We start from the raw sequence: 11,605 nt of genomic DNA on the forward strand, positions 1-11,605 counted from the left end.
TCATGAGATGGAGCCAGGCATTGGGCTCTGTGCTCAGCAGGGAGTCTGCTTGTCCCTCTGCCTGCCCCTGCTCATGCTTTCTCAAATAAATAAATAAAATCTTGGGTGCCTGGGTGGCTCAGTTGGTTGGGCGACTGCCTTCAGCTCAGGTTATGATCCTGGAGTCCCCGGATCGAGTCCCGCATCGGGGTACCTGCTCGGCAGGGAGTCTGCTTCTCCCTCTGACCCTCCCCCCTCTCATGTGTGCTCTCTCTTTCTCTCTCTCAAATAAATAAATAAAAATCTTTAAAAAAATAAATAAATAAAATCTTTTAAAAAAAGAAGAAGAAGAAGTAGTAGTTTATCAGAGAGTAGGCACACTGGCTAGAACTGCAGCCAGATTTCTGGGTTCATATCTAGTGCTGTGAAGCACCAGTCATGTGACCTTGGACCTGTCACTTGCCTCTCTGACATTCAGTTTCCCATCTACAAAATTGCAACCAGAAAGGGAGAGTGTCAAGACTGAGTATAGGCTCTGGAATTAGACTGTCAGAGTTCGAGCGCTGACCCCAGCTAGGCAAGGTTGGGCATGTTCCTTAGCTTCTCTGCCTCAGATTCTCACCTCTGAAATAGGGTTGATTATGAAGATAAAATGAGCTAATATACATAAACCTGTGTGTATAAATATATATATATATATATACTATATACATAAAACAGACATAAATACTTAAGATACAATCCTGGCACCTAAGTGCTTGATGACCTTGTGAGGTTATTGTAGAAATGAAATGGGTTGACTGGCGTGGGAACAGAGGAGATGCTTAGTAAAGGCTGGTGATGACCATGCATTCCTGTCCAGCTTCCTCTTCCCTGGGCCCCCACCGCCGCTGAAGCAACGATCACTGAACAACTGGACGGTGGCCATGGCAGGCAAGTGAGGGAGACAGGGGCAGGCAAAGCCACTGGAGGGAAAAGGCCCCTCCTTTGTACCCAAGATTCAGCTCTCCCTCTTCTGCCGGATTCAAGAGAGGGGTGGAGAACACGCATCCTCACCTTCCCTTCCCCTCCCATACAAGGGCACCCTCCCATATAAGGGCATTTACATCCAAGGATCGGAAGAAGTCATTGAGTTTATTGGGGGAGTGCAAGGGAAGCCAAAGTTTCATTGGTGTACACACACACACACACACACACACACACACACACACATCCAAGGCAACGTTGCTCCAGAGGTTGATGCTGTCTGCTCAGGGTCCCAGATTTCAGAATCAGGTATGGATCTCAGGGGCCTAAGGAGGCCCAGGCTATGGAGAAGAAATGGTGATGCGGAGGTTCCAGAAGCCCGCCCACCCCCACCCCCCACCCCCCCCACCCCCACCTCCGAACACCAGGTCTTGGGAACCCTTTCCCCTCTCCCTCCCTGAGAATCACTTCCACCCCTACTCATCTCCTTCTTTCTCCCCCTTCCTTAGAAGGCAGTTCCTGGCTCACGTGAAGGGAATCATCTAGTGCTCCAGGTGCCCATGTGGCCTCCTCCTCCCCATGCTGGTTCTGGCCCATTGGGATTATCCATGTCCATGTTCTCATAGGAGTCTGCATCTGATTAGCACCAGGAAAGGTAAGATACAGCAAGAGCCAGAAGTAGGCTGGGAGGGGGTGAGACTCAGAGGACAACAGGGGACAGAAGCAGAAGCACCCACCTTCCTCATGGTTGGGACCAGGCTGGGCCCGAATGGAGCGGAGCTGGGGGGCTGCATACAGGATCCCTCTCATATCCTCGTACGACTGGGAGCCTGCTTGGGCAGGAGAGTTGGTGGCCTAGAGCCACATTGGACTTGGGGAGGGGAAGTGCAGCCTAAGACACAGAGGGAATCTGAGGGGCAGGGGAAGGTGGAGGGCTTGACCCATGCTGTACTAGGAAAGAGAGATTAGGTTCGGTGTCAGATTCAAGGCCCTTGTTAAGGGTTTGGTCAGGTGTGGGTTAGATTATGATCACTGTCAAGAACAGAACTGGCAGAAGTCAAAGTCAAAGTCAGAGCCACGAGGAGGTTGTAGAGACAACTGAGGTCAAAGCTGTGGTTTGTACGGGGGCTGGCGTGAGGTAGAGGTCAAAATCCAGGCTGGAATCACAGGGGGCTCAGAGATTATGTTCATAGTTAGGGATGGGGTAAATCCTGGGATCAGGATTGGGGTTGAGGTTAGTGTTAGGAATCGATGCAAGGCCAGAACTACACCTGGGGTCAGAGTCAAGGTCAAGGTTGAGGTTGAGCCCGGAGTCAGAGCTGAGACCCAGGTCAACCCAATCGGCCCAAGGCAGGATGGTTCCTAGCATTTCTCACCAAGAGAGGTTGCTTCCCTGCTGGGGTCCCAGGCTGACCCATGGGGGCTCAGGAAGTCTAGAGAAGAGAAAGGAAGTTATTCCTCCTGGGCTCGGGCTCACACATACACTCCTGCCACCCCACAGCCCACATTAATGTGACTGTCCTCACACATACCTACTGTCCTGGTGACTGGCTGGGCCAGGTCTTCATCCTCATTCTCGTAAGACTCGGCTGCTGCAGGAAAACAGAGAACTCCAGGGGCCATTCCTGCCCTGTAGGGGCTCCAGGGCCGTCTGGGTCCTCCCAAGCCTCTGAGGCCCCACAAGGACCCCAAATTACCGCTGGAGAAGGAGTCTTCATCCTCAGGACCCAAGGCCCCATTCTCAGGGTTCTCATAGCCGCTGCCATCTGGTGGAGAAGGAGAGGGTCCAGCGAGGGCCCAAAGCCCAGCGCTGAGAAGGTGGGGGAGCCTCGGGGGGCGCAGTCCTACCCTGGGAGAGTTGGTCCTGCCCACGGTTGGAGTCGTTCTCGTAGAACTCGGAGCCCTCCTCACTGTCTGGCTCCTCATAGGCCTCCCCCTCCTCTTCTTCTGGGCCTGGGTTTCGGGATGTGAGTGGGAACCGAGTCACAGCCCCCTTCCTCCAGGCCCCAGTCCAGTATTCCAGCCGCAGACCGCTCCAACACCCCTCACGTGAGGAACCCCCCTCCAGCCCCACAATCAATCACCTGCCGGCGGCGGGCTCCGGGACCCCGCGGCTCCGGGCTCCGGGCCGTCGCTGCGCGGGCTTCCGTAAGACTGCACGGCGGCCCCCAGGCCTGCAGCCCACCTCAGGGCGCGTCCTGGCGGGAGGAGCGTTGTAGCGGGACAGAAGAAATAGGGGCGGTCAAGGCTAAGGGTCTGCGAGGCTGGCCAGGGGACGGGAAGCTCCCGGCTCCAAGGGCGCCTTCGCGGCTGGGCACCCCCCGCCCTCGCCCTGAGCCGAAGGGGCGGGATCTACACCTGGGGGCGTGGCCTCGGTCTCGGGGGCGGTGCGGCTCTCGGAACGGGATCAGGTCCCGCGCCCTAGGGGCGGGGCCATGAGCTCTGGGGGCGGGCTCTGGCGTTAGGGGCGGGGCTCGGATCTGGGCGGGACTCCGCGCCCCGGGGCGGGCTCTTTTTTCTGAAGGCGGAGTTCCGAGCTCGGGGAGGCTGGGCGCTCCGGGGATTGGAGTGACGAGGAAAAGGGGTGGGGCTCTAGCGCGGAGTCCGAGACCTGGCGGTGCCTCCTACCGGTGCCAGAGGAGGGCGTGGGAAGGGAGAGCACGTTCCCATACTGATTCTGGGCCCCGCTTCCCGGGGGAGGCGTCACTTTGAAGAACCTGGCGGAGGAAGGGGAGTAGCACTGTGAGACCGGGCCCTCAGAGGATAAAATGTAGTCACGTGTATTTAGCTCCTCTGTTCTGCCGCAGCCTACAGAGGGGTCTGGGATCGCTCCAAGGAGTCTTCACGAGGGGAGGTAGCTTTGGAGCTGGGCTCTGAAGCTTGGGCAGTATTTCAGCGGTAGAGGTGGGGAATGACACGCTGAGCCGAGGAAACGGTAAGTGCAAAGCTTTGAGCAAAAGTGCAGGGATGGGAGACTGCGGGGGCCCTCGCGTCATTACCTTCTGGTGGGATCTGTCATTCGCTTTCTTTTCCTCCTGAGGATCAGGGCTGGTGAGAGTTAAGGGGCGTGATCAGAGGAGGCAGGGTGAAGATTGACGGGGCACCGGGGAGGTCACTCGGGTCAATGGAGGGGAAGGGACTTCAAAGTCCCAGGGGCCTGGTAAGTTTGGAGGGCGGTTAGAGGAGTGGGGAGCAGGACTGGAGGTCCGTGGGGGAGGTATGGGAGGAGAGAAAGGTGGTTGTCAGACTGGCCAATGTGGGCCATCCTGGGGAAGATGGGGTAGCTTGGGCAGATGGGCTGGGGGACATGACTCACCTCTTCGAAGATGAAGAAAGCTCACCAGGGAACCCAGGCAGAAGATCAGATAAAGTAATGGCACAACAGGGACTTTCCAGCCACCAGTATCTAGCAGCCAATTCCTTACTGCTGGGGAGAAGCAGCTATGAGACGGGGACCCCAGGCTGGCGTATTGCTTCCCAGCCTCAGGACCTCAAAGGGCCAGAAGTCTGGGGGACACGGACAAGACACAGATCTTCAAAATCACAAGCTACAAGGAGGGCTGGCCTCCCTCTGAGGTTAGGCACTACGCCCCAGAGCCTGACCTGGGGCCTGGGATAGTATCTATGCAACAAACCATGACTATAGTCAGACTCTATGTTAGGATTCAGGGGAACATGATGATAAGCTTCCTGATGCAATTAAGGACAGTCATGTTCAAAGTGAGGGCCAGAGTCAAGTTCACAAGGTGAACTTAGAGGTGGGAAGCAGCAGGGTACTGGAGTGAAGTGTGAAGTGAAATTTGAGGTTGAGGTTGAGAACTGTGGTTAGGGTAGCATGGGAGGATTGTATTAAGGGAGACAGAAGGGGCAGAGCACTGTGACCAGTTTGATGGATGGATGGGTGAGGAAAAGGAAGGATACCCAGGTTTCTGGCTTCGGCCCGTGGGCAGGTCCTTCACTGACACAGAGGCACCCAAAAGACTACCCTTGGGGAAGATGTTGAGTTTGATTTTGTATATTTTGAGCCTGCGGGGGCATCAAATGACAGGAAATGGCTGGGGGTGAGGTGTATGGAGCCTGGAATCGGGTCACTAAGGCATGCTGGCCTAAGGAGCCGTGAGAGTAAAGGAGGTCAAACAGGAAGAGAGTGTAGACAAGGAAAAGAGAAAGTGCTGATGAGGTGAGACAAGGCCTCAGAGCTCCAACAGTGAGGAGTGCAGGAGGAAGACCCTTCCAAAGCGGGTGGGACAGAGCAACCAGTGGTAGGAGAAGACCCAGAAAAGTAGCAATTTGGAAACGAGGGAGGACAGAGGTGGAGTCAGTGGTCAGTATAGAAGCTGGGGTTTGGGATGAGTCTGGTACTAGCTCTCAGTTTGGGGGAGCCAAGGTTGACTGGCTCCCAATTCTTCCCAGTAGCCCCCACACAGATGCCCCACAATTGGGAGAAACTCTACCTGACTGGGCAGTGACCTTCAGCTCCATCTTGATGGTCATGTTGCCATGATAACAATGATAGATGCCAGCATCTCGAACTGTGGCCTGGGGCAGCAACAGAACAGCCCCTCCCCTGAGGGTGCCCAGGACCCACATCTCTCTGCCTGGGTCATCCTCCCTCAGGTTTAAGCTCAGCAAGGAGATGTTATGCTTCTTAGGGCGCACGTGGGTCCAGGAGATGGGGCCTCTGGCCACGGAGGCAGGGGGCACCTCACAGGGCAGCCAGAATGTGGAGCCAGGGGCTACGGTGAGGTCTGGGGCAAGGAGAGCCAAGGCTAGGAAAGTGTAATCCTTGGGGTCTCCCCCGCCCGGCAAACCCTCTAGTTCCCAATCACCATCCCCCATCCCTGGAACCCCCACTTTCTGGCATCTCCCCAACACCTTACCTTGGTTGAGGCTCTGCTTCAGACTGCCCCTGGGCAGGGCACATTCAGGGTCTATCTCCCAGATCTCAGGGTGGTCTTTGGCCCACACATACACCTGGGAGCTTGTGGGGTAACCAGAAGAGGGCTTGGGGCCCTCTGAGGACCTGTTCCCCAGCCCACAGCCTGAGTCATTTAGGGCCGAAGCATTCCACCGGAACAGCTCCCCTAGGAAGAGACCCAGAACCAGATACGGACACATCCAGGAGAGGCAGAGAGATACAGAGACCCAGAGACAGAGACAAAGACCCAGAGAGAGAGAGAGAGAGAAATGACAACTCAGAGAGAGAAGAGAGTGAAAGACGGAATAGCTCAGTGCTGAAGTCATGAGGCCACTGGAGTTCTGAGGAGCCACCTAGAACTAGCTGCGTGCTTGTCCCTCAGCCCCTTGAGCCCCTCCCTCCAAATCCGTTTTAGCGGCCAGATGTCCTCCCTCTTCTCGTCCACCCCTCCCTGCCCCGGCCCAGACCTCACCACTGCCTTCCACGCTGACTGTCCAGCCAGACTGCCACGCCTGCTCGGAAGGGGGCCCTAGCTGGCACAGGTAGAAGCCCCCCATCTGGTCAGAGACGTTGAAGACGAACAGCTGGACGCCAAGGGACCCCTTCTGGATGCCCAGGCCTTGGGACCTGTGGCCCAGCTCTGACCGAGACCCCTGAAACAGGGCCTGCTGCAGAGGAAGACCATCTGAGGAACCTTTGAGGCATGGCAGCTCAGCTTGGCCTCCCTCTGAGGAGAGAGAAAGAGGGAGAGGAACTCTTCGCCCCCTTCATTCCTCACACTGGGTTATTACCCAACGACCCCACCAGCTGGGAGTGGATAAGCTCTCAAGAGTCCTTCCAACCCCTCCCTGAATTTTACAAATAACAAAATGAAGGCCCAGAGAGGGTAAGTGACTTGGCCAAGAGGACCCAGCCAGACCCAGGTTTTCCAGCCCCAATTCTTTCCATCTGTACCCTCTGGACATACCTTTAGCCTCCACCAGCTGTGGTTCCTGGGGCCTGACTCCCTCGGGTGTGAGGAAGAGGAGGAAGAAGAGAAGGAGAGGAGGTGGCATGGCGGCCCGACTCCCCGGGGCACCCAGCTTGGCCGCGCGGGGGATGCTGGGGCAGGCGGGGGCCTGGGGGGCGCTGAACCATGAGCGTCTGTGGGGGCGGGCAGGCGGGTAGGCAGTCCCCCCAGGGAGGAAGGGGTGGTCACGCCTCCAGTCCCCTTCTCCATGCACCCCTCCAGACCCACAAAACTTGTCTCCTCCCTGCCACACTTTTATTTTCATCCCGACACTTACCACCGTGTGAAATGACCTTGTTCGTGTGTCTGCTTGTTCACTTTCTGTTCCTCCCACTAGAATGTAAGCCTCTTGAGGCAGAGCCTCGGTCTTGTTCAACACCACATGCACCGTGCTCTGGGACAGTGCTTGGGGCATCGGGGGCGCCCAATAAATATTTGTTGAGTGGCTCCAGTTTTAAGGGCTCCATCCTTCTCCCCCTCCCTCCTTCAACCCAAGGCTCCAAACCCATTTCTCTTCGCACACACACCCCCATTCATTCACTTGGGCCACATTTCTTGGGCCTTCTTCCCACTCTGTACGACCAGCCCATCCCATATCCTTTGAGATCTGGCCGACTTGACTTTGAATCCTCCACGTCCACCACTTGGCTAAACGTCTTTCTCGGCTTTTGTTTCTTTCTCTGTAAACTGGGGATAATAATAGTGCTTTCAAAATCTTGTTTGTGAAGATTAAACAGGGCAGGGGCGCCTGGGTGGCTCAGTCGTTAAGCGTCTGCTTTCGGCTCGGGTCATGTTCCCAGGGTCCTGGGATCAAGCCCCGCATCGGGCTCCCTGCTCCGCAGGAAGCCTGCTTCTCCCTCTCCCACTCCCCCTGCTCATGTTTCCTCTCTTGCTGTGTCTCTCTGTCAAATAAATAAATAAAATCTTTAAAAAAATTAAAAAAAAATAGGGCGCCTGGGTGGCTCAGTTGGTTAAGCGACTGCCTTCGGCTCAGGTCATGATCCTGGAGTCCAGGGATCGAGTCCCGCATCGGGCTCCCTGCTTGGCAGGGAGTCTGTTTCTCCCTCTGACCCTCTTCCCTCTCGTGCTCTCTATCTCTCATTCTATCTCAAATAAATAAATAAAATCTTTAAAAAAAATTAAAAAAAATAAATAAAAAGATTAAACAGGGCAGTATACGTATGGCACTTTTAGCCCAGGGCCCGGCATGTAGTAGGCCCTCAGTTAATGAGAGACAGCATCAGCCAACGGCCGAGCGCAAGCCAGGTTGCCCCTGAAGTGCGTGCGCGGCAGTCCCGAGAAATGACTGGGGACCAATGCCCCTTTGTGTCCCACTTCTTCCCCAGGAAGCCTCTGCTTCAGTTATGGAAGGAACCCATTTAGAAATGGGGACATTGAGGCCCCCAAAGGGCAGGGTGTTGCCTGAGGTCACACAATGAGCTGGTGACTAATAAGCACTAGAACTCAGGGGTCCTGACTCTGAAATCTGTGCTTCTGCCCCTCCCCTCTTCACAGTCTCTCTCCTCCTTCCTCCTCCTCTGGCTCTCTCTCTCTCTCTCTCTCTCTGCATGTTTGGTGTATCTCTGTCTTTCCCTCTGTAGTCACTCAGGGAAAGGGTCCAGGGACCCAGGAGACCTGCTCTCTCAGTTGCCCGTTCCCAGGCCCGGGCTTGCTGGGCTGCAGCTTCCTGTTTGCTTTAGGCAAACCCCAAGGGACCCTCCAGCTGTCAGGGCCCCCACTTCCCTTTGGTCGGTTTGGGGTGGCTTGGAGGGGGAGCGTAGGACATTGGGGCATGCAGAGGGTGAGGTGGCAGGACCCCGTTTGCCTTTCTTTCAACAAAATCCCTCCAATCCCCTTCATTAGCTTTCCATCAGTCTCACAGGCGGTTTCCTGACTAGCGCACATCAGTCCCCTGCTCAGAACGCTGTGGTGGCTTTTTCTCTACCTCAGATTTTTCTCTACCTTTTTCGCTGCCCTGCCCCTCCTCCAAACAAAGCCTTCACACTTGTGCTCTTCCTCCTGGATCCCTCCTCAGCTCTTCCGCACCCTTGGCTCCTTTTCATCCCTCAGGCCTCCATTCAAATGTTACTTCCTCAGAGAGGCCTTTCCTGACCCCTCCCCCCCGTATTTTGATTTCACACACCTGGTTTTTTTTTTATTAAAATTTTTTTTTTTTTAGATTTTATTTATTTACCTGAGAGAGTGAGAGAGAGAGAGAGAGCACATGAGAGGGGGAAGGGCCAGAGGGAGAAGCAGACTCCCTGCTGAGCAGGGAGCCCGATACGGGACTGGATCCCGGGACTCTGGGATCACGACCTGAGCCGAAGGCAGTCGCTTAACCGACTGAGCCATCCAGGTGCCCCTATGCCCCTGTTTTATTTCCTAACCAGCATTTGCCCAGTTCCCAGATATGCTTGTTTCTTTGTTAATCTCTCATCTATTTCCTGCCCCAGAATGTTCGCTGGCTCTTCCACAACAGGAATCTTTCCTGTCTAGTTCCCCGGTATCTAGTAAGTGCTCCATAAATATTTGTTGTATCAAGTGTGAAAGTTCATAAAGGGAAACCAGGCCAGAAGGGGGAGCTCTCACGCTGAACCACTACCTCAATTATAGGAAGCGGGGTCAATTACCCAACAGAAGACCCCTCCACAGGAAAGAGTCATCAGTTACAGGCCCCAACAGGAAAAGATGTACATTCGTACATTGCATCTCCTACAAGAAATCGACCACCCCTGCAACTCAGCCAATGAAAAACCATCATCACCCTGAACTCCTGCTTTTCTCCAATGGGCTTTCTTCCAAACAACCCCTCCCAACTTCCTCCTTCTCCCTAAAATAACATTCCTCTCCTTTGTTGGTTGGGCTAGCCTATAGTTTTTGCTGTAGCTTGCTTATCCTGAATTGCTATTCCCCAACCCAGTTATTGCTGGTAAAGTACCTTTTATTTTCAAGGTCCACAAAAGGAAGGAAATTCGGAAGAGCAAAAGAAAACTTTCTCTTCACTTCCCTCTCATGCACTCAGTCGCCAAGGCTAGTCCAGTTTTCATCCTAAATATTTCTAGAATCAACTTCCTCTTTTTTGACTCTTCCCTTCCCAACCAGAACCACTTCAACAGCCTCTTTTCTGGGCTGTCTTCTCTTTTGCTTTCTGCCTACACTTTACACAGAAAGAATTTCCTTGGTATTAGTCATGTGCTTCTCATGCTCAACAGCCTTCAAAGGCTCCCAGGGTCTCAGGATAAACTCCAAGCCTGGGAGTTGACTAGCGCCTTATAGTCATTATTTCACCTCCTTCTCAAGAAACTCTGCCTCGCACACAGAGAATCTCAGGGCAGTAAGCTACTGAGGGCAGTAAACTGCTGGGGATTTATAAGCAGGAGTTAACCTGGCCAGATTTTTTTTTAAGTTTATTTATTTGTTTTAGTGATCTCTACACCCAAGGTGGGGCTGGAACTCAGGACCCCAAGATCAGGAGTCACATGCTCTTCCAACTGAGCCAGCCAGGTGCCCCACAAACTATCATACTCTGTTCCAGGGTGGCTATACCATTTACATTTACCACCAGGAATATAAGAGAAATCCAGTTTTTCCCACACACTGACCGGCATTTGGTATTATCACTGCCATTCTGGTAGGTGTGCAGTGTGCAGTGGTATCTCCTTGTGGTTTTGCCTTTCCCTAATGGCTGATGATGGTGAACATCTTTTCGTGCACATATTTGCCATCTGTGACATCAGTGAGTTGTCTATTCCTGTCCTTTGCCCATTTTCAAATCGGATTGAACTAGAAGATTTTAAGCTGACATATGATCTGTTTCGCAAACATCACTCTAGTTGCTTTGAGAATTAACTAAAGGAGCCAAAAGGGGCCACAGGGGAACAGTTAGGAGGTGTTGTAGAAGTTCAGGAGAGAGATGGTGTTGCTGCTGGAGAAAAAGAAAAAGGGACACTTTCTGGAATATTCAGTCCTTTGGAGGTAGAGCTTACAGGACTTAAAGGCTGCTGGAATGTACTTCACAGAGGGAGAAACGGGTTTGGGAGAAGAGGAATCCAGATTCTGGATTTAAGTTTGAGCTGCACGTCACCGTCCAAGGGAAGATGTCAGGTCGCCTGTTGGAAAGTTCACAGATAGAAACCTTGATTTAGGGCAGTGGCCCAGGGAAGAGAGGAGGGATTTGCGAGGCCCAGGGAGGGGGAGGGGGGATTAGCAGCAAACCCTGACTGGTTGAATATGAAGGTGGGGGTGGGGACGCAGAAGTTTCTGACTTCTCCACCGGACTACGCGGGACTCCTGCGCCCTGAAAAGTGACGCCGACCCAGCCCTGCCCCGAGGGACGTTTCCACCAGGGCGGAGGTGCAGGCAGGCCCGGCCACCATTCGCTGTAATATGAGCCAGGCCCCGGCGGGAGGGGGCCAGGGGACCACGGAGGAGCTAGCTGCGGGCCTCGGAAGAGACCGCGAGAGCTTCGCCCCCTTTAGGCTGAGGCCGACAGGCGTCCCGGAGGAGGTGTAACTTGAGCAGACCTTCCAAGGTCACGCGGAAACGCCAGAAAGCCTTTGATGAAAGAACTTCAGGGTTTGAAGGACAAGCGTCCTTCTCGAACAGCGCTGCCCAGGAAAGAAGGCGGGGAGGGGCGGGGCGAGGGCCCGCGGCCGGGCTCGGACTCGGACTCGGAAATCTTCGGCCCGGGCTCGGCAATCAGTCCCCAACTTCGGCCGGGGCCTCGAGCCCGG

The 11,605-nt window shown here is 54.4% G+C and overlaps 1 protein-coding gene across 4 annotated transcripts; it reads right to left on the bottom strand.

Moving 5' to 3' along the window:
• Positions 1 to 1,094: 1,094 nt before the first annotated feature.
• On the bottom strand, positions 1,095 to 6,958 carry CD19 (CD19 molecule). 4 transcript variants are annotated; one of them, XM_028096924.2, is made up of 15 exons: positions 6,831 to 6,958; positions 6,336 to 6,590; positions 5,826 to 6,029; positions 5,400 to 5,693; positions 4,262 to 4,369; positions 3,945 to 3,993; positions 3,574 to 3,662; positions 3,030 to 3,143; positions 2,794 to 2,898; positions 2,643 to 2,711; positions 2,478 to 2,534; positions 2,322 to 2,378; positions 1,683 to 1,775; positions 1,474 to 1,581; positions 1,095 to 1,286 (listed from the first exon to the last, which is right to left on the bottom strand). In XM_028096924.2, the coding sequence occupies exons 1-14, from the start codon at positions 6,916 to 6,918 to the stop codon at positions 1,484 to 1,486; spliced, it is 1,680 nt and encodes a 559-aa protein (XP_027952725.1). In that variant the 5' UTR covers positions 6,919 to 6,958; the 3' UTR covers positions 1,095 to 1,286; positions 1,474 to 1,483. The 4 variants fall into 4 exon arrangements, with proteins under 4 accessions (XP_027952725.1, XP_027952723.1, XP_027952724.1 ...); XM_028096922.2 differs by having other exon boundaries at positions 2,478 to 2,537; XM_028096923.2 differs by having other exon boundaries at positions 4,262 to 4,372.
• Positions 6,959 to 11,605: the final 4,647 nt, after the last annotated feature.

The sequence above is a fragment of the Eumetopias jubatus genome, unplaced genomic scaffold (genome assembly GCF_037043125.1).
Source record: "Eumetopias jubatus isolate StellerSeaLion01/CBP00866 unplaced genomic scaffold, mEumJub1_p1.0 scaffold_12, whole genome shotgun sequence".
In the NCBI taxonomy this organism is placed as follows: domain Eukaryota; kingdom Metazoa; phylum Chordata; class Mammalia; order Carnivora; family Otariidae; genus Eumetopias; species Eumetopias jubatus.

Excerpts from the sequence above, each read along its gene's own strand:
- CD19 (XM_028096927.2), bottom strand. The coding sequence starts at position 6,918 with ATGCCACCTCCTCTCCTTCTCTTCTTCCTCCTCTTCCTCACACCCGAG. Across the intron at positions 3,663-3,944 it reads ATGACAGATCCCACCAGAAG|GTTCTTCAAAGTGACGCCTC; the intron begins GTAATGACGCGA and ends TTCCTCCGCCAG. Across the intron at positions 2,538-2,642 it reads TGAAGACTCCTTCTCCAGCG|CAGCCGAGTCTTACGAGAAT; the intron begins GTAATTTGGGGT and ends GTTTTCCTGCAG.